The sequence below is a fragment of the Marmota flaviventris genome, chromosome 15 (assembly GCF_047511675.1).
Source record: "Marmota flaviventris isolate mMarFla1 chromosome 15, mMarFla1.hap1, whole genome shotgun sequence".
NCBI classification, from domain to species: Eukaryota; Metazoa; Chordata; class Mammalia; order Rodentia; family Sciuridae; genus Marmota; species Marmota flaviventris.
This window is the reverse complement of record NC_092512.1, coordinates 66,820,278-66,842,696: the sequence shown is the minus strand read 5'-3', so window position 1 is coordinate 66,842,696 and position 22,419 is coordinate 66,820,278. Positions and strand designations below refer to the sequence as shown.

At 37.1% G+C, this 22,419-nt stretch overlaps 1 protein-coding gene across 1 annotated transcript; it reads left to right on the top strand.

Moving 5' to 3' along the window:
* Positions 1 to 1,098: 1,098 nt before the first annotated feature.
* Positions 1,099 to 21,305, top strand: Ggh (gamma-glutamyl hydrolase). The gene is made up of 9 exons (XM_027932835.2): positions 1,099 to 1,305; positions 4,119 to 4,230; positions 10,116 to 10,166; positions 12,302 to 12,386; positions 13,227 to 13,368; positions 15,552 to 15,658; positions 15,739 to 15,829; positions 18,874 to 19,011; positions 20,884 to 21,305. Exons 1-9 carry the CDS (start codon positions 1,197 to 1,199, stop codon positions 21,003 to 21,005), a joined length of 957 nt encoding a protein of 318 aa, XP_027788636.2. The 5' UTR covers positions 1,099 to 1,196; the 3' UTR covers positions 21,006 to 21,305.
* The last annotated feature ends 1,114 nt before the right edge of the window (positions 21,306 to 22,419 follow it).

Sequence of the window (22,419 nt, the reverse complement as noted above, 5' to 3'; positions counted from 1 at the left end):
GTCATGCTCAAAACCAGCTTGGCATTTTCACAGTATCTTTCATCACACCCTTTAAGACTTATCTCTCACCACACCCTTCTACAGTAGCATCATTTTCTTTTTAAACCAGGCTACTTATTGAATTCTTCCTGAAATATGTTGAAACTCTGCCCATGTTCACGCCACAAATCATGTTCTCTTTTTTCCTTACTAGATTGTGAAAAAAGTCCCACTTGTGACACATTGTCCAATTCATCTTTTCATCCTCAATATGATCAAGAAGGTTTTCAAATGCCACCTAAATTTCACATGGCCTGTTCAGGTGGCAACTTTTACCTCTTAAAAGCTATATATCCATATATTTAGAAATCTTCAAAATGCATATGATAAATAGGTATCAAAGGCATAATTTCTGCCCATGTGTAGGACAATCTGTGGTGGCAGCAGTGAGGTTTATCAGGACCAGGCATCTTTGCGGGGGTGGCCTAGACTTGCCCCTTCGAAGACAGATGCCAGGAGTCACCCCTCCTTGACCCACTTCTGAGGTGAGGCGATGCTGGCACCAGCGACCGTGTTCACGTCCTTTGTCCTGCCCTCTTCTTCATTTCCTCCAGACGCCTGGTCCCCCCAGATAAGCGGCCAGATGTGGCAATCACCTCCGAGGTCACAAGCTCTCTTTACATTGAATGTCGTGTCGTCGGCGTTCCTAGGGGCAGGCCCTGACCTTTTAGGTAGCAAAGTTCTCAGGCGACTTCTAGAACCTCTCGCCAGCCTCCCTGGCTGCTTGGTTACCACACTGGGCCGGGCGGGGACCCGCAGCTCACCCTGGAGGACCTTGGGCGGGCCGCCGCGCTTCGCACAGGCGTCTTAGAGCCGCGAAGACGGACTGCTGAGGGGGAAGATTCCAAGGAGGCGGAGACTAGCCAGTGCCCGCCTTAGGGTTTCTGGAGTCTCGGTGGAGGCCTACTGGCAGCGCTGAGCGCGGCCGCGCGCGGGCCGAGCCATGGGGCGGGCGCGCCGTGCGCGTTCCCAGAGCCGCCCGCGTCCGCTCCCCGGCCGCCGCGAGTGCGCGCCGGGACTACATTTCCCATAGGCCCGCGCGGCGCAGCGCCATCCGCGCCCCCGCGAGCCAGGGGCCCTGAGGCCGCCGTGGCCGCCGTGGCGCTAGCCCGCACGGCTGCAGTGCCTTTGAACTGCGGCGGGAGGCGGCCGGCGTGATGGCTAGTCTGGGTCGCCTGCTGTGCGTGGTGGGCCTGCTCCTCTGCGGGGCAGCCAGCCTGGGGCTGTGCAAATCCCACACAACTGCTGCTAAGAATCCCATCATCGGTAAGAAAGCTGTGCGGGGCCCGCAGCTGGGTAGTGACTGGGTGTCAGAGCCGGGACTCCAGCCGCTGGGCTCCAACTAGCATGTCCCCTGTGTTTAGAAACCCCAGCACTTGGTTTAGATACCTGTTTTTTAGTACAAGAGCCAGGGCTAGCCACCTTTTGTGTCGTACAGAAATGTAGGAGGTGCCTTGTAGATTTCCTTGGCCTCAGATGGCTCTTAGGAGTGGGCACTGTGAAGAACCTTGCGGATTTTCCTTTTTAATCTGTATAGCTTGGCGTTTCTACTAAAAGAAAAAAATCCATTTTTTTTTTCACATTGCTAGGAATTTCTATTTTGCATCTAGGAATTTTATACATTCATTATTATATTTATTAAAATTTCTCTGGTTGGGGATGTATTTCAAGATACAATGGAATAGATAATCAAGAACTTGACTTTGTTATTTTCAGCATCAGGTGGCACTAGTGGCTGGTATGATCCTATTGTCAATTTTATCTAGTGTTAAAGTGAAATATATAATTTTTATTTGCAGCAAGCTTATTTTTAGAGTAAAATCAGTGTGCATTAACAGAACAGATGTTTAAGATAGAGTCAGGCAAAGCTACTAGGAGAAATCAGATTGGGATTAAAATTTGCGTGTGGACAATTAACATTATTTTTAGCTCAATCTATATAGGATTATTTCATTCATACTATTTTTCCTTCCACAAAAATGCACTTTATTCTGTAACTAAATAGAAAGTACATTAGTTTTTTTTTTTTTTTCACATGTATGGGTAACACCCAATTTTCAAATAGGTTGCTTACTAATATTTGGAATCTGAAATGTCTTATTATATAGCTATTTGTGATGATGGTCAGTCTTCAAGGAAATTTTTTATGTAGATAGTTGCATATTGAGCACCCAGGAAGAGGTAAAAGGAGAGAGTAGATTCATTTCCCTTTGCTAGAATTGGGTATAGCCCTAGGTCAAATACAGAGGAAAGGGAGTATACTTTTGGTCACCCTGATCAATTAAGACAGAATAATTGATCACCTTGTATGTGCAAGGCATTGCTCTAGGAAAGGCAAAGGAAGAATTCACAAAAGTTAGGAGATACCTTAATGTATGTGTGGGATTTTGGTCATGTGTCTAGGGATAAAGTACATACAGCCTAAGTTCTTTTTTCTAGGGTTGGGAAAAGTGAGTATATGTGGGAGATGGGAGCAGGGTGGATGTTGGTGGAATTTATTCTAATGTCATTTTTTTTTTCCCCTTCTTGCCCCTATATTCCCATGAATACCCCATGACCCGCTTTGTGGCACTTCCCCTGCCTGCTCTGTACCACTCCATTTCCTATGGCACTCCCTAATTCTTCTTTTCCTAGCCAAATTTAATTTTTCATAATGAAGACAATCTTACCATCAAGGAGAGAAACAGTCTTATTGAACACATTTTGACATTTGACATGTTATCTGAGTACCTGATATGTACCAGTTATTGGAAGAAGCTGGAAATACAGACATGATTAATACGACAGGCTCTTCCTGTCAGGTGGCCTACGGAGACATTGAAAGTGTTCCAAATGAAATGATGTAGGAACAGGTACTCACCAGGCAGACTTTTTTTTTTTTTTCCTTCTCTTTTGGTGCTGGGGATTGAAGCAAGGGCATTGTGCATGCTTAGAATGTTTTGATGTGTGCTAGATGCTAGTATTGTGCGAACTTGGGTTGCAGTGATAACAGGAGGCCAGAGAGTTGGGTGGGACAGAGGATGCAGGGTCTTATGTAGTTTACTAAAGTTTAGGAACCCATTGAATGCTTAAACAAACTTGTGACTCCTGTGGATCTGTCTCTATCTCAGATCCTCTTGCTTACTCCCTTCCCTTACATGGCTCTAGTCAAACAAACTCCTTACAGTGTGACAGGCTAACTGGTGACCTTTGGTCTTGCTGTTCCCTAGCCCTGAATTGCTCTTTTCCTGGGATATTTGCAGGTGGCTTCCTTTCTCACTTCTCTGAAGTGCTGGCTCAAATATGTTCTCTTTTCTTAGGGAGAACTTGCCTGGCCACCCTGGTTAAGAGATTATAAGTGAGACACCACCTCCTTTGCTTTACATTTTCTCACTCCTTGCACTTAGCCACCAGCCATCACACTATATCTTATATCTTTTTATCTTTTTTATTATTTGTCTTCCCTTCTTATTCTCCCTCAGGGAGTTTTTGTTGTTTTTTCATTCTTGTTTTCCTAGTTTGGTACCTAGCATGTAGTATAATTCAGCAATATTGAATGAATGAAGTAGGTGATAAGATCATCTTTGCTTCTGTTGGAAAACTGGTTGGATTTGGAGGGTTCCTTAGGAAAGCAGAGAGACCTTTTAATAGTCTGGGTTGGGGGAGAAAAGATGGTGCTTGGGTTTAGGTGGTGTTGGAGAGATGTGGATAGAAGATATTTCCACACTGTTGCTTTGTCCGGCAAGGAAGCAGTTGTGTCTTTTGAGTGTGTATGGGAAGGGAATGGCCACATGTTAGATTTAGGAATGTGTGCTCTGAGATGAATTCCAAGTCTGAGGTTACATAAAGGATGCTGGTGCTATTAGAGACTTCTCTGGAAGGTTTACTTGGCCTCCCAAATGTGGTGAAAGATGTGAGGCTACCTGAAACTCAGATCAGCCTCCACTATTCATTTCCCAGATTCTATGGATCGACTTGCAGGAGATGCTTCCTATTTAGTTCTGTGAATTGAAAAAATAAAATAATGATATTTTTAGTTTCAGTTTCTGACTAAGAAATAATGAGATTTGCTTGAAACTAAAACTTTTCTTAAAATTTAGGAATATTAATGCAAAAATGCCATAAGGAAATGAAAAACTTCGGAAGATATTATATTGCTGCATCCTATGTGAAGTATCTAGAGTCTGCGGGTGCAAGAGTTATACCAATAAGGTATGTTTTAGTTTTTTTTATATGGTATATAAAAATTTCAGTGTTTTATCTCCAGAATTAATGCTTTCTCTCCTATGAGTGTATCATTTTATTTAAAAGTATTAACATTGCATGTGATTTTTTTCCCACAAACCTAATGCCTGCAGTCTGTCATTAAATTGTTCAATGAATGAAGCTGTTTGTATCTATAATTTCAGTAGAAATTGTTGAAAATGAAATGGTAATTTCCTTGCCCCAGAAAAGTTGGTTCCCACAAACATCATGAAAGTAATGGAATAACTGAATTCACAATTGAACCAGCTTTATTCCTTATTATTAGGATAAGGGAACAATTAGGGAGTGAAGAATATTTTTAAATGATGACTGTAAAAAAGTTCTCATGCTCTGGTTTAAAAGTTTGTAAGGTCTAATGCAGCAGTGTTGTTACTTCACTATAAATTAATGGGGTTTTGCAAGTTTAAAGGAGATACATTATTTTGGGGATAAAATAGTTCAGTAAGAAAAAAATGATTCATCTCATATTTTATTATCAGTTGAAATTAGTATATTAAAATCTCCCAGAACCCTCATCTAATCTGTTGTGATTTCACACAAAAAACACAACTTATTCTGTACAATAATTTTTTGTATAATTCCTCAGTAAAAATTAAAACAAAGAAGTCTATCTAAATATAATAACAATAAAAATCAAAGTCAAATATTACAATTTAGAGAATTGTACCACAAAATGTTATGTTTAAATTCACAAGAATTGTCTTCTTTTTGATATTTTGCATTTCAATTAACTCTCTCTACACTAAGATGAATGTTTGCTTTTAACATTAGTCTTTAATTTTTTGTAGCAAATTGAATTTTTCAAATGAAATTTTACTTGGAACATAGATGATACCAGAGTTTTAAAGCTGAGGAAGAGATTCCTGGAAGTTCTCAGCAGGACACAATATTTCAAATTTTTAATCAGGGAATTATTTTAATGCAGCTGTTTTTTTTAGGGTGTTAATCCTGATAATGTGGACAGGAGAGAGGAGACAGGTTACTCTCAGGTAGCCTACTTCAGAGGCTGTTGTAGGTCTGGGTGTGAATGATGAGGACATGACCTAGAGCAGTGGTCCTGGGGTTGATAGTACAAGTCTTTAAAGAAGTCAGCAAGACATGATGACTAATAAAATAAAAGGGCATAGGGAGGAAGAAAGAGATGAGAAAGACGGAAGTTTTGAAACCAGGCATGTTTTGAAATCATACCGCTTGCAGAATAATGGAATTTATGACAGAGATGTTGACAGTGTGTCTGTCAGCATATAGTTTAATCTCCAGTTTGCTTGCTAAATAAAGTATATCATAAGGTATATTGCTTGGACTTTGCATCATGTGATCCTGTAGAAATGAGGATATACAAGGGAGCTAAATTCCCAGACTATCATGTAAAGGATTACCTAATTTTGTAGAATAAGAAGGAAGGGCTCACACCTTTAGTGTTGGGTTCCTGTCTGTATTGGGTTGTTGGGGGCTGCCTCCTGTAGTTTAGAGGGGAAACAGAAGAGGATGGGAGACATAGGCAAAACTCAGCGGTAGGTGAACAAGTTTTTCTTTGGTCACCTATCTTCTTTTTGCTGCCTTCTCTCTCAGGCACAGGTTGCTCTCAGGTTGCCATCAGTTCTTACTGTGGGACTTATGTGGAAAGCAGTGTCCTGCCTCCTGAAAGGGTAGTGTATGGCAGCCATGGCTGCTTCTGGTTTAAAAATGGGTTTCATTCACAGTGTTTTAAGACATTTACAAAATCTGAATATTTGGCTTCTTTTGAAGATGATTATCTGGATTTTTTTTTTTTGTGGAGTGTCATTATATTGCCAGGCTTTCCTTGGTTTCCTGGGCTCAACTGTGATCTAATGTTGAATGAAACACGTGCTGTTCATTGGCATTGGTGCCTCCTACTCATTTCCATGCTGCTGAAGCAGGGTGTCATTTACCATCATTACCAGGCTTAGCCATTTTTTTTTTTTTTTAGTTAAGGAATGAACTATTTCTTCTATCTTTTTGAGAGGCTTTTGTTTCGAGAAATGCCTTACAACGTGCAAATAACATCTGTGTTCAAAAAAATGTGACCTGGTCTATTTTCTGTCATAGGCCCTTGAGGCAAGAGAGTTTGTGACATACTCAGCAATTAGCCTCCTTAATAATGATAAGTGGGACCCAAAGATTCAGTCACGGACAGTGTGGGAGCTGACTGTTTAGAATAATGATGTGACTGAAACTAGCCTGCGTAGCTAGCTGGCAGGAGTCCTTAGCATGTAGCTGAGTGATCTCCATCCATTCTGATTCCTGATGGTGGTGGTTTGCTCCTTCTTATTTAAATACCCATAGGGAGGATTCTGAGACTTGGCTGATTGGTTTCCTTTTTTGTTGGCACAATCTGGAGAGATTACACTGGCACATTACTGAAAACGTGTGGATTCACATTTCACCTCCCTGTGGCTTTCGAAGACAGGGCCTCTTGCCAGTTTATTTTCCATTTAAGACAGTAGTAAGCATCATTCCACTATCACCCACAGCCTTGTGATTCTCTGCCAGAATAAGATTTACTATGAACTTCTGAACCTGTACTTGTTTTTTTTTTTTCCCTTTGGCAATTTTTTTTTTAATTTATTTTTTTTATTGGTTGTTCAAAACATTATAAAGCTATTGACATATCATATTTCATATAATAGATTCAAGTTGGTTATGAACTCCCAATTTTACCCCAAATACAGATTGTAGAATCACATCGGTTACACATCCACATTTTTACATAATGCCCTATTAGTAACTGTTGTATTCTGCTACCTTTCCTATCCTCTACTATCCCCCCTCCCTCCCCTCCCATCTTCTCTCACTACCCCATCCACTGTAATTCATTTCTCTCCTTGTTTATTTTCCCATTCCCCGCACAACCTCTTATATGTAATTTTGTATAACAATGAGGGTCTCCCTCCATTACCATGCAATTTCCCTTTCTCTCCCTTTCCATCCCACCTCATGTATCTGTTTAATGTTAATCTTTTCTTCCTGCTCTTCCTCCCTGCTCTGTTCTTAGTTGCTCTCATTATATCAAAGAAGACATTTGGTATTTGTTTTTTAGGGATTGGCTAGCTTCACTAAGCATAATATGCTCTAGTGCCATCCATTTCCCTGCAAATTCTATGATTTTGTCATTTTTTAGTGCTGCGTAATACTCCATGGTGTATAAATGCCACATTTTTTTTATCCATTCATCTATTGAAGGGCATCTGGGTTGGTTCCACAGTTTAGCAATTGTGAATTGTGCTGCTATGAACATCGATGTAGCAGTATCCCTGTAGTACGCTCTTTTAAGTTCTTCGGGAAATAGTCCAAGAAGGGCAATAGCTGGGTCAAATGGTGGTTCCATTCCCAGCTTTCCCAGGAATCTCCATACTGCTTTCCAGATTGGCCGCACAAGTTTGCAGTCCCACCAGCAATGTACAAGAGTACCCTTTTCCCCACATCCTCTCCAGCACTTGTTGTTGTTTGACTTCATAATGGCTGCCAATCTTACTGGAGTGAGATGGTATCTTAGGGTGGTTTTGATTTGCATTTCTCTGACTGCTAGAGATGGTGAGCATTTTTTCATGTACTTGTTGAATGATTGTATGTCCTCCTCTGAGACGTGTCTGTTCAGGTCTTTGGCCCATTTGTTGATTGGGTTATTTGTTTTCTTATTGTTTAATTTTTTGAGTTCTTTGTATACTCTGGATATTAGGGCTCTATCTGAAGTGTGAGGAGTAAAAATTTGTTCCCATGATGTAGGCTCCCTATTTACCTCTTTTATTGTTTCTCTTGCTGAGAGAAAACTTTTCAGTTTAAGTAAGTCCCATTTGTTGATTTTTGTTATCAACTTTTGTGCTATGGGTGTCCTATTCAGGAATTTGGAGCCTGACCCTACAATATGTAGATCGGCGCCAACTTTTTCTTCTATCAGACGCAGAGTCTCTGATTTGATATCTAGGTCCTTGATCCATTTTGAGTTAACTTTTGTGCATGGCGAGAGGAGGGGATTCAGTTTCATTTTGTTGCATATGGATTTCCAGTTTTCCCAGCACCATTTGTTGAAGATGCTATCCTCCCTCCATTGCATGCTTTTAGCTCCTTTATCAAATATAAGATAGTTGTAGCTTTGTGGATTAGTCTCTGTGTCCTCTATTCTGTACCATGGGTCTACCCTCCTGTTTTGGTACCAGTACCATGCTGTTTTTGTTACTATTGCTCTGTAATATAGTTTTAAGTCTGGTATCGCTATACCGCCTGATTCGCACTTCCTGCTTAGAATTGCTTTTGCTATTCTGGGTCTTTTATTTTTCCATATGAATTTCATGATTGCTTTTTCCATTTCTACAAGAAATGCCGTTGGGATTTTGATTGGCATTGCATTAAACCTATAGAGAACTTTTGGTAATATCGCCATTTTGATGATGTTAGTTCTGCCTATCCATGAACAGGGTATATTTTTCCATCTTCTAAGATCTTCTTCTACTTCTCTTTTTAGGGTTTTGTAGTTTTCATTGTATAAATCTTTCACCTCTTTTGTTAGGTTGATTCCCAAGTATTTTATTTTTTTTGAGGATATTGTGAATGGAGTGTTTTTCCTCATTTCCGTTTCAGAGGTTTTGTCGCTGATATACAGAAATGCCTTTGATTTATGCGTGTTGATTTTATATCCTGCCACTTTGCTGAATTCATTTATTAGTTCTAGTAGTTTTTTTGTAGACCCTTTTGCGTCTTCTAGGTATAGAATCATGTCATCTGCAAATAGTGATAATTTAAGTTCTTCCTTTCCTATTTTTATGCCTTTAATTTCTTTCGTCTGTCTAATTGCTCTGAACCTGTGCTTGTAAAGCTTACTTGGACTTAGAGGACAGCCCAGAGGGGTTTGTGTGCAGAGCACAACCAATTCTAGGCATCACAGGTGTCTGCTTGATAATGGGAGTGTTCTAACTCTTCGTAACACTTGTCCCTAGGTGAGATTTGGACTGAGGTTGGCAATAGATTATAAGTCTACTTTTTTTAGGGGGTGGAGAGGGCTTCTATTTTGCTATTCTCTTATAGAAACAAATGACTGCTAAATGTAGGAGAGTTTTTGGAAGAATTTCACAAACATGAAGCTCTTTTTTGTTGTTCTCACATTTTACTGAATTTTATGGCAACATTTAGAGGTTGTTGCCAATTGTCATAGATTAATCACATTGGATTTATTCTGTATTCAGGATAAAAATCATTAATAACATGGTGATAATTAAAAGGTCCTTAGGGGTGTTTGCTGAAGGATGCTTCAGAATGATTTAGGCCAGTCCACCGTGAGCTGTGTGTAATCTGAACTGTTCTGGCTTTTGAGTAGATAGACAGTAGTTCCCAGGCTATTGCAGCTGGTTGATGAGGATGGAATTTGGCATTTTTTTGTATTGTTTTTATCTTGCAGAGCTATTAAAGTAATTAAAGTTAAAATAAAGTACACATGATAATAAAGTTCTCTATCTAATCTTTACATAAACTACTGAAAACTCTTAGATTTTTTAATGATTTTTGGCTAACAGAAATTACTGATGTCCAATTGTCACGTTTTTGCATATTAACTCATGTTTTACATAGTAAGTTTCACTAGACCATAGAAAAATACATTTACCTGTCTGATGAGCAAAACAAGGGCATAATTATGTAACTTTCATGTAGTTTGAGAAAATACCTCTATGATGGTAGGGAGGTAGGTAATGTTGTCTACCATTTAAGAATTATTTTTCATCTAGCTTTTGAAAATTAATGTGATAACTTTATTTGGAGGTATAATTTCTTCCTTAGGTTTCAGAAATGAATATTTTGTAAACTGTGTTTGTTTTCAGGCTTGATCTTACACATGCAGAATATGAAAAACTTTTTAAATCTATCAATGGGTAAGTTACCTTGATTCTTTGTGTATGTCACCTCAGTCCTGTCTATCAATTGGTTTGATACAATGTATGAGTGTGTGCATATCTGTTTTTGCAAAAAAATACATGAGTGGCATGAAATTAGTTTTCTGAACTTTTAAAGGAAATATTTTGCTGGGAGTTGCAAAAGTTCTATACAGAGTAGGAGGTAGATTAGAAAATATATAATTATTACATGATTCTTTTTACATGTGTAACATCTTTGTGTTTCTTTTAATGCTTATCTAAAATATTTTGAAGCAACTTTGAATAGTAGGGCATACTGCTTTGCTGAGAGGATTTATATAAGTCCTATATCTGAGGATATCAATTGATTATCTTTTGGAAGTAATTTGACTAGAACTTGGAAAAAACTTTTTTATTCTCTAGTTTCACCACAAAAGATATGATTGTTTAAGTCACAGAAAAATACTTTTAATCATTTGAATAAAGGTTCTACAATACTCTTAATTGAAGGAAGAAAGTGAATGGAGCAATTAAAAACTGTTTTAAGTATCAAGTTGGCAAAGATCAAAAATTTGGTAATACTCCAAAGTGAGGTTATGTGAAACAAGTATTCTCATATTTTATTAGTGGGAGTGTAAATATTCTATAGTATTTGGGGGGCAATTTTGTATTATTTATTGAAATGAGAAATAAACATATCTTTTGACCCAGGAACTTGAAAAAACTCCCAATTTAGAAGTTACTTAATAGTTCATCAGGTGATTATAAAGACTATAATCATTTAATAGACTACCACGCAGGAGTTAAAATTTAGTAAATCTAAGCCAGGCATGGTGATGCATGCCTATAATCCCTGCATCTCTGGAGTCTGAGGCAGGAGGATTGCCAAGCAACTTTGTGTGTCCTTGTCTCAAAATAAAACATAAAAAGGGCTGGAGATGTAACAATCCCCAGTACAAAAAAAAAAAAAAAAGGAAAGAAAGAAAATAAAAATTGGTATATCTGTAGATGCTGTTTTGGGTTGCTGTTGTCATATGAATGTTAATGATATGTGAAAAACACAAGGCACTAATGGTGTATATGGTTTATTTACTATTTGCTTTTGGTTTTAAGATATTGGTGAGGAGATACACATAGTAATTTCTATCATATCAACAAAAAAATTTTAACATTGTTTCAGGGAATGGGGTAGGACGGAGTGTTTTTACTATAAAGCTTTTTGAAAAAGAGCTCTATTGTTACTGTTTTTACTTTTAAAAATCATGTTTCTGTATTGCTTTTTTTTTTTAAAGTTATTTGCCTTCAGTTCAGTTTGGTTCAGTAAATATTTACTGTAAAATCAGTTCACTTTAGTAGAACATTTACAATGCCTGTTATGTGCAAAGTACTTTGACAAGGACAAAGATAAATAAATTCAGACTAGAATATAATTGAAGAAACCCCCAAATATACTTTTGGAATTACTTCATCTTTTCCTACTCTCTCCCAACTGCATTCCTATTTGGTAAGGAATCTGAAATAGTAGTTGTGTAGATAGGAATTAAAAATTTTTGGTAACTGGCTTGTCCACATGCCCAGTGTGCCTTCATGGAAACCAAGCAGTGGCTCTTAAATCAGCAAGGGGATGCCTTCTGTGTCTTCCCCACCAATCTTAGGCTTTGACACCAATTCTTACTCCCATATGATCATACTTTCCTCTACAGCAAGGCACTGGAAGCTGGTCTCTTAATTAGGGAAATCAGGGGTTGTAATTTACTGTTTCTGAATGTCACCAGAAAAAGAGCAATACTCAAATACAACTTTAAAAGAACCTTTTTTTGAGCTCTGATTATGCAGAAGACCTCATATTATTTTGCGGGGGGGGGGGGGGGGCGGGGAATGAAATGGATGAAAAGAATGAAATGGATGAAGCACCCTGCTTCAAAGGAATTGTCATTTGAGAGGGACAGTGAAGTTTTACTATATGAAAGAACTTTAATGAAATTAGATATACCAAATTTGGTCAAAGGCAGCTTTTAAAAAATATATTTTTTAACTTGTTCTAATTAGTTATACATGACAGTAGAATGCATTTTTGCCATGAGAATGTGTGTGTGTGTGTGTGTGTGTGTGTGTGTGTATGGGGGCAAAATGCATCTTAATTGGTGTTTCAGAATCCTTTTCCCTGGAGGAAGTGTTAACCTCAAGCGCTCAGATTATGCTCAAGTAGCCAAAATATTTTACGACTTGGCCATACAGGTAAATATATGTTATTTCTTATCATTCCAGATGGGTTTTATCAGTTTCTGTGAGGATGATTCTGTTTTTAAGCACATGGTATTGCTTTCTTCACAAGTAAAGTAGCCTCATACCCATTAACTTTTGAGGCCTCTGTTCTCCAACAGCCAGTGGCTACTTCCACTCTTTTTTTTTTTATGTTTGTGTTGTCTTCTAATTCTTGGCTTCTATGTGTGAACCACAGTCTTCATGTGGCTTAATAATTCTGCTATCTCCTTCTGTTCTCTTACCTTTTTATTACATACTAGGCATTGTTCCTAATTTATTAATTATCTCCTCTTGAAATCTGCTTTTCTTCCCAATCCATTCAATCCTGTATCACCTTTCTTTGCAGTTTCCTTAAAATAATTAATTTACTATGCAGAGACTGACTTTTCCTTTGTAATGTTGCATATTAGGCCCACCTTTGAACCATAGCTTAGACCCTTATAGTTTCTCCCCTTAACTATTGATACAATTTCCTAATTAATCTTGCTGGCCCTAGTGTCTTGCCAACTCTTTCTTAGATATTTCTTGAAGTGACTGCTTTTAGCATTTGAGACACTTGCTTGGAAACTTTTAATAGCTAAGCTAACCTGCGATCTTTTATAGCCACTGGGTCAAGATATATAGTGGGTCCATAGCTCACTTTTTCCAGCCTGTGTGGGAGTTTGGTCTGAAGAGAGACTGATAGTCTACTTATGGATCATGGGCAAAGTTTTAGAAATCCATGTATAAATCTGGTAATGAGAAACCACATGTGTAATTTTTGTTTGAAAATGTAGAATAAACTTGGTTTTCTTTTTCTTTCATTCTGCAAAGAGTTATGATAATGGAGACTATTTTCCTGTGTGGGGCACATGCCTTGGATTTGAGGAGCTCACCTATCTTGTTAGTGGGGAGTGCTTATTAACTCACACAGAACACACTGTTGCAGTGACATTGCCGCTGAATTTCACTGGAGGTGAGGATACCCTTTAACCCCTTTAAAAATGTATATTGAATAGAATTACTAAGCAGCAAGTATCAAAGTAAAAAATGCTTATATCTTTGATTTTTAAAGTATCTACACAGGCTAAAGATGTGAGTGATGACCTTTGTATTCATTTTTGAGAATGATTTAAGGAATTTTAAATTCTGATATCTCTTGCTCCCAGTGATAATTGAGATCATGTGTGGTTCAGAACTCTGAATCTGGTTTTGAGTCCTAGTTTTCTTACTTTGGACTTGGGGAATCATCTAACCTCTCTTACCTTCAAATTCCTCATTGAAAAGGGGGTTTTACCTCTTAGGAATTTTTCGTGAGAGAGAATTAAATAAAATTTTTGTTGTTGTTGTTAGTGTGTTAAGTGATTTAAATACAACTCTTTATGTTGGCTATTATTACTACAGTGTCAACATTTTACCCATGGGTGCCTACTTTGTTTCAACCCCAACTGTGTATACTGTAATTTAATTTTGGCACTAAACATCTGGATTTAGTTCAGACCCCACAAATGAAAGGGTATGGTCCCTAGCAAGAACACCTTATTTCAGATGGGAAAATCATATTCCCAGGCCACCCACTCTTTTTACTAACTTCTGCAAATTTGGGGTTTCCCAGACTTCTGATGTTTGTAATTCAGTACAAGGAGTCACAAAACTCAGGAAAGTACTGCATTTGTTTAACAACCAGAAAATCCATTGAGCTTTGGTGCCCAGGGTTGGTTTTTGTTTTGTTTTGTTTTGCAGTACTGGAAATCGAACCCAGGGCACTCTATCACTGAGCTACATCCCCAACCCTTTTTATTTCTCTTTTTGAGACATTATTTCTCTAAACTGCAAAGGTTAGCTTTGAACTTGGAATCCTGCTTAATCTCCTAGTCACTAAGGTTATAGGCATGCATCCCCTTTTTGCAATGAAATACCAACAAAAACCCTTGCCTGTCTAGGTTTTTTTGTTGATATTTCATTGTAAAAGCATAAACGATTGAATCATTGGCCACATAATTGAACTCAGTATCTAGTTCTTCTTCTATTCCTAGAGGTTGTCTTCTTAAAAGTCAGAACCTTCTTATCATGTGATTTGTCTTTTTGGTAATGAGCTCCATCCTTAGATAATCTACCTTGAGTTTCCTCATTCGAAATAACAAAGACTTTTATCCCTCAGAAAATTGCAAGGGCTTTAGAGGCTTTATCAGGAACCTAGAATGAAGACAAGACATATTCTTTGTTATATCACTGAGTGTAAGTACATAATGATTCTTGTACATTATTGAATGTATAGATTCTCAGAATTGAATGCTACTGTTTCTTATTCTCATAAGAATTTTGGAAGGAAAATAGTAGTAGGCATACAAAGAACTTACAAAATGCTTTATGCTTTTGAAAGGTCTTTCTTATTATCTCAATTATTTTAAAAACTCTATGGAAGGTATGTGTTTTCATTCAGATTATTTAGGTTATATGGCCAAACCCAGCTTATACAGAAAAGCAGTATTCAAGGTACTGTTGTTCTCATGGAAGCTGTTAGCTAGACGAAGGGGCCTAGTTTAGAACAACTAGCATCAGAGCCTTGAGTATATCAGGATTTTTTTTTTTTAAATTTAATCCTCAGTTGTTATTTGAGTCTATGTGTCTGACTACAGAGGCTTCAATGTTAACCACTAAGATATATTGCTGCTTTGATCTGTTTACCGAGCAGAAATTTTTTGGAATAGTTAATGTTCTTTTCTACATTTTTGGTATTTTTAATCTTTTAAGTTCTAGATACCTTTTAAAATACGTTGGAAGTTTTGGATTCTTTCCTGGGAAAACAATTATATAAACACTTGGAAAATTCTACATGTTTTTCAGAGATGTCTGGGGAATTAGAGTTAAGATTCTCCTCTTACTCTATGGCCAGCATACAATTCTTATATCAGAAGAATTTTACTTGTTCATATTAATACTCTGGAAGAAAAATACTTAACCCTGAAACACATTTGGATTTCTGTTAAACAAATTTTGTGCTTGTTTGGAGTACTCCTGTGGTATTGACTGTTTTACTTATGTGGTTATGGTGATTATGTCTTAATAATGACCTTTCTTTGGCTGCAAAAAAATGACTTAAGGGGATTTTATTTTTCTTGGGTTTAAATTATGTATCTTGTGCTTAAATTACTTTAGATACATTGCAGAGCAGAATGTTCCAGAATTTTCCTGCTGATTTGTTGCTGTCATTAGCAACAGAACCCTTGACTGCAAATTTCCACAAATGGAGCCTTTCCATAAAGGTATCACATTAGATATACAGGAAATTGATATATTTAGAATAGCTGCAGATTTAATAATTTTCTTTTATTTTATACTCTAGAATTTTACGTTGAATGAAAAGTTAAGCAAGTTTTTCAGTGTGTTAACTACGAACAGAGATGACAAGATTGAGTTCATTTCATCAATGGAAGGTATATGTCATTGTACCATGTATACTTCAATTCATTAATTTTGATTTTATGTATGTCTTATAAATAAAATCAATTTACTTTGGGGCCTTAAGGTGGAAATGAGGGCACTTTTGGAGATAAGAGACATATTTGTCTGAATTTCAGATCAGTTATGATTTACCTGAATATTTTCTAGGACAAAAACAGGGGCAGGGGGAGAGGATAAGAACATAAATGAAGAAAGTGACTTCTGTTTCTAACTGTATTACAAATTAAGTACTTTGACAGATTCTCCTCCAGACAACGACAGAAATGCTGTTGATAGAGAAAAGCATTTTTCTAAAGTACATTGATGAAATGCTAAGAAAGTAAGGATATTCAAGCCTAAAACTCTGAGTTGACCAAGGTATTTATACCAGCATTAGTGTCGAATCAGGAAAATTTGAAAGTTCAGGACCTCCCTCCATGGAGAGTACTAGATGGAGCAGGACCTGAAAGGCTACACCTCCCATATAAGAGTGAACTCAGACTATAGCTGGAGTCCTGTCTGCACAAGTGCCAGGAGAACTGCCCATCTTGAACCTGCACTAAGGGAGTGGAGTGGGTGGAGTCACTAGGCCTTGAGCACTCAGGATGACAGGTTGGTTTCCTAGTGTGGTCTATGCTAATTGGGAAGCTGGACAAATCTCAAGAATTTTACTTAAAGTTGTCTCATATTGGTAGTTCTCACACATGAATGTCAGAAGCAAATAGAAATCATTCTTTTTGGAATAGCAGTCATTCATTTCAGACTTCAAGGAATTCCTGCATATAAGATTTGAAGGAATATGAGCAGTTCTTGCCCCCCCAAAATCAATAATACACAGGAAGCAAAGTACCATGTATGAGAAATCATAGAAACAACAGATATAGAGTCAGCCAGCTACAAATCTTAGGTATTAAATTATGAGGTACAGTGTAATATAATTATATTTTAATTTTTAAAGAAATAAAGGACACTTAAAAATATAAGTATGAAACAATCAGACTTGAGCCAAATTCTAGTAGAATGAAGACATAGTCGAAATAAAATCAGAAGACAGGTTAATCTGAAGGTTAGACATGGTTAAAGAGAGATTAGTGAACTAGAATGAAGATAAATCTAAAGAAAATGTGCAGACTCCATCATAGACAGAAATGTGAAATGTGTTGACAGAAAAGTTGGAATCTGGAGGCTAGAATTAAAAAATTCTAACATTTCCAACTAAACTCTTGAAGGAAATTGGGATGGTGACAAACTGTATTCACATATTGACAAAAAAATACTGGCAAATAAGAGACCTAAGTGGAAAGGAAAACTACAACAAGATTTTAGAGGAAGTAGAGGAGAATATCTTTATGCTCTTGTGTAAGGGAAGGAGACAAAAAAAAAAAAAAGAAAGAAAGATAGAAAGAAACACCATAAAGTAAAATATTGATGAAATCAGCCAGATTAAGAAATTGTGATAAAAAATAGAGGAGAAACAAAAGGAGATATTTGTAATGTTTATGACTGGGATAGGATCACTTTTTATCTTATGTAATGTAAAATCATGAATTAATAAGGAAAACCTAGTAAATATGGTTGAGATGTGGGTCTTTTGCTGGTATCTTCATGAATAGTCCCAAGGCCAGAGAAAACGAAAGTGCAGTCATAAGGAGGTGGGAGGGAGGCAGGGGGAAGGGATGAACACTGTGCCCACAGCTGTTTGCTGGTAGACTTTGTCTCCTGTAAACCCCAACTATGCTGCCAGAAAATGTTTCCCTTCTTGTGACATGCTCTACAGTGGAAGAGAGTGGTAGGATGTGAGAGGACAGTGCTCTTTCCTCTGAATATCTCTACTTTTCAGCTGATTCTCTTCATTTCTCCAAGCACTTTCTGGTGGTAGAAAAGTATTATAGAAGGGAATTTTTTTCCTTTGAAATGAGGGAAGGCACAGGTTAAGAAGAAAAATATGTAAATTTTTTAGAAGGTAAGCCAGGCATGGTGGCACACACGTAATCCCTGTGACTCGGGAGGCTAACAGGAGAATGGCAAGTTCAAGGCAATCTTAGCAACTTAGACCCTTAATTAAAAATAAAAGGGTTGGGAATGTCTTAAAGTGCTCCTGTGTTAAATTCCCTGTATTAAAAAAAATAACTATTATACATATTCACTTTTTAAAAAATAGTGTAATTTTTGAAACATGTAAATGTTGAGAGTCACTAAATGAATCCCGGCGTATCTATCTCAGCTTCAACAACTGTCAGCATGTCCCTATTCTTATTTCATATCTATTTTTCTCTCCACACTGAATTATGTTTCTAAGCTAATTCCATGAATCATACCATTTTTATCCATAAAGATATTTAATAAGAGTTCTAAAAACAGTTGATTTTTTTTTTACCAATCTGTTTTTAATACCAATTTTGAACGTATAAAAGCTGTTTAAAAAATTGATACCCGAAGTCATGAGGTACACAGAGTTTAGGCTGAGACAAATTAGCTAATGTGAAAGGATACCAGAAGTGCTGGCATAGTTCACTTGTATAAGTCATTATGGGATGAAAATATGGTTTGAAGCAGTGGGGGAAGAGATGCCTATCTGAAAGAATCTTGTGTCACTAATTAAATATGCACTTGAGGTTGGGGATGTAGTTTAGTGGTAGAGTGTGTGCTTAGCATGTACCAGGCCCTAGGTACAATTCATAAAAAGAAACAAAACAAAGACTGTGCATTTGACTGTTAAACTGTTCTGTATTCCATGGCTAAACTATTTTACTTTGCTGTGATTATCTCAAAAAGCAAATCATATTACAAATGGTAAAAAGTGAAATTGAATTAAAATTAAAATTGTAAATCAGTGGAATACGTTATTGGGAATATTCACATAGACTATGAACAGAAATTCTTTATTTTGTGTCTGAGAGGTTATTCATAATTTTACTTTGTCTTTTATATTGAGTTTTAAAATACTGTTTTATTTTACATAGGATATGAAATAATGTAATTATAAAAAACATCTTAAACCATTCTTAATACTTACTAGTTTGTGTTTTTCTTAAAGGATATAAGTATCCAGTATATGGTGTCCAGTGGCATCCAGAGAAAGCACCTTATGAATGGGAGAATCTACAAGGCATTTCCCATGAACCTAATGCTGTGAAGACTGCATTTTATTTAGCAGAGTTCTTTGTTTCTGAAGGTAATACATGGATACATAATCTTATTACTCTAGTATTGAAGGAAATTGTGGACTTCTATGTACTCTTTTTCCTCTATAACTGTCTCATAAGATCTATAGGTTAACTTTAAAAAAAAACAAAAACAGATACTAAATAATGTTAAAGCTCTGTGTTTGAGATACTAGATAGTCAAGTAAAAGGAAGACAGTTATTTAACGGTATCATAGATGCTGCAGTGGGCTGAATTCTTGAACAATAGCTTAAAGAATCTTCCTTTTTCTTTCTTTCTTGAATTTAGTTTTTCCTCCATTGCTTTTCTTTTCTTTTTTTTCTTTATTAGATATACATCAGTAGATTTTTTTTAAAAAAAAAAACATTGATGGGCCTTTATTTTGTTCATTCATTTATATGCGTTGCGGAGAGTATTTTGACGTATTATACAAATATGGAGTATAATTTATTCTAATTATGATCCTATTCTTTTTAGAAATAATGCTTTAATTATAATAACTTCTCAGGATTAAGGTGGTATTTTTCTAAGACAATGATGTTTTGTGCTGGTTTGTGATTTTAAGGCATTGGCACATTGAAGAAAGTTAATAAACTTTGTCTGCTTTTTGGGGGTGGGGTACCAGGAATTGAACTCAAGGGCACTCGACCCCTGAGCCACATCCCCAGTCCTATTTTGTATTTTATTTAGAGACAGGGTCTCACTGAGCTGCTAAGCACCTTGCCATTGCTGAGGATGGCTTTGAACTTATGATTCTCCTCTCTCAGCCTCCCAAGCTGCTGGGAGTTCAAGTGTGCACCACCACACCTGGCTTTGTCTGCTTTTTAATGATGAAAACACAGAAATTTTCATTCTATTTTATGTTTGTGAGTAAAATCTAGGATTGGTTATAGATACTTTTTTTTTTTTTTTTTTAAGTTGAGTGATAGGTGTGTAGGACAGAGGTATGAACACAGTTTGCAAGGAACAGAGCATCACTTAGGTGGGGTGTGGCTACTTGAAGACATTGGTGAGCCTTATTTTCATCTTATCTCTAAGCTCGCCTTAAGCTTTTTATCTACATTCCCACTCTTATTGGGAAGCCAGGTGTACCCCCTACTGGGTTTATTCTGGTTTAGAATTATGTGCAGTTGAATGGATGGTTTTCATGACAGAGTCTCCAAATTGAAAAACAAAAACATAACCTCTCATATGTAGCATTAGTTCAAAGGTACATTTTTCTGTCATGGGCAGAGTAGCCTTCACTGCAGTTTTAATCATATGGCAATTGTTGGTTCTTTACTGCCAATGTCCTTGTTTCTGAAAATGCCAGAAGAGCCTGTGTTTACCTTATTTGGACTTTAGGATAAAGTCTAAGTTCTTACCCCCTCACCTGCAAACTTTACCATGCCTCCTTGCCTTTTAGAGTTCTGCCTCATCTGTGAAGTGCCTGTCTTCCATTTGTTCCCATTTCACCTGCGCCAACTTCTCCATCCTTTTTACTCTTGTAGTACTTCAGTGAGGTGTACTATAAATACATTGCAAAGTGTGGTTACTAGACTAAACTTGGGCAGAAGGCCCTTGTCCTGTTTATATTTCTAAGCCCAAGCCCTGTATCAAGTCTCCTGCACATGTAGCCTCTTTAGTCAGGGTTTGAATGAATTGGGGAGCAAGCACCACAGGGCCCTGGTGCAGGATAAGTACAGCTGCTGCTTCACTAGGCAACTGTCTAAATCAGGCACTCCTGTATTTGGGGGGAAATTCTACTTTTGGGAGAAATTCTGAAAAGCATTGTCTTCTTGGTGTTTTACCATTTAATAATGCTGACTGTAGGAAGAAATATAGTCTTTTTGAAACCTTGTCATGCAATCTTTTTTAACAACAAACTTTCTTTTTCTTGTAGCTCGGAAAAATGATCATCACTTTGAATCTCAATCTGAGGAGGAGAAAGCCCTGATTTATCAGTTCCGTCCAATTTATACTGGAAATTTTTCTTCATTTCAGCAATGTTATATGTTTGATTGAAAATCTTTGATGTGTTAACAGAGCACTTTGAATAATTCTGTGATTAAACTATTATAATAACTCATTATTAATGGCAATACTAGAAAGCTACAGAGATTCCCTTTCTATGTGATTAGCTCTGATTTTTAAATCAATATATGATTTTTTTAATTACATTTGATAATTCATCAGAGACAGATAATCATAGTGTTTTCATGGCAAAACCTTTATGTCTGAAGATAGAAAAAAAATGTATTGAGGATTCAAATTTTTTTTCTGATGTACTGATTTTAGAAATAAATACCACCCCTTACCCATCCATCCCATTTTTATTGGGAGACTTTCATTTTATATTATTATTTGTGGTGTTGGGGATTGATCTCAGGGTCTTATACATGCTGGACAAGGGCTCTGCCGCTGAGCTGCATTTCAGCGTTAAGAATTTAAACCCTACCTCTATACCCTGGGGTGCCTCCCTCCTTTGGGTCTCAGGATTATGTTGTTGTGTGAGTGGTGTGTGTGTAGAGAAACATAAATATCTCCTTTTGCCTCCATTTTAGTTCCACAGTTAGAGGGCACACATCCTGCAGACAGTCTGTGCCTTGAACTATTATCTTCTACCATGTCTAGTACACAGGCCCTTGATGAACATCTGTTACCATTCGTATTTTCCATATCCATGGAAAATAATTAAAAAGCTATCATGCATTGATTTCAGTGCATTTGAATATATTTCTCAATCTGTGCTACACTCTTTTATCCCTTACCATCCTATATAGACCCTCAAAAGTCTGAAATTTATGCATTCCTTAAGGATAAGCAAGCTGTTAGAAAAAAAGAGAGGATTTTTTGACCTGTGTTTAATAAAATGTGTTTATGCATCTCTTCTTTGTGGTCTTTAGAGCTGCAGCTAGAGAACAAAACCCCAGGAAATTAGTAAAAACATTGGAGGACATTATGAATGCTATTATTTACAGAAAGATAAGAATAATAATCTGAAGAAACTGAGAGGTAAATCACAATCTTTGAACAATAAGGATGAAGGAATATAGAAATTGAAAGGATTGACAAATTTAGTCAGCCAAGAAAGAACTTTAATAGAAATCTGGCAGACTTAGTTTTTTTTTTTTTTCTTTTTTTTATTGTGTCTTGCTGTCTAATGTGCCATTTCTGGCCAAGCTCAAGTCTTCTACCACTAGAAAAGGTAGTGGCACTATTCCCACTCCCCATACCAGGCCTCTTCCTGACCGTTTTCTTAGAACCATGTAGATCTGCTTGTCTCTGCAGAGCCCTAATGGCACTTCACACTGACTGCTCATTCATCACTCATGCTGCGCCCATCCTACCCATGAATATTGACTTCTAGTTGTTTCTGGTGGTTCTTACTGGGCTTTATTGATGATGCCCACAAATGCAAGAAAATGTAACAAGATTG

Coding starts and splice junctions, on each gene's coding strand:
- Ggh (XM_027932835.2), top strand. CDS start 1,197: ATGGCTAGTCTGGGTCGCCTGCTGTGCGTGGTGGGCCTGCTCCTCTGC. Junction 1,306..4,118: donor TGCTAAGAATCCCATCATCG/GTAAGAAAGCTG, acceptor CTTAAAATTTAG/GAATATTAATGCAAAAATGC. Junction 19,012..20,883: donor AGAGTTCTTTGTTTCTGAAG/GTAATACATGGA, acceptor TTTTTCTTGTAG/CTCGGAAAAATGATCATCAC.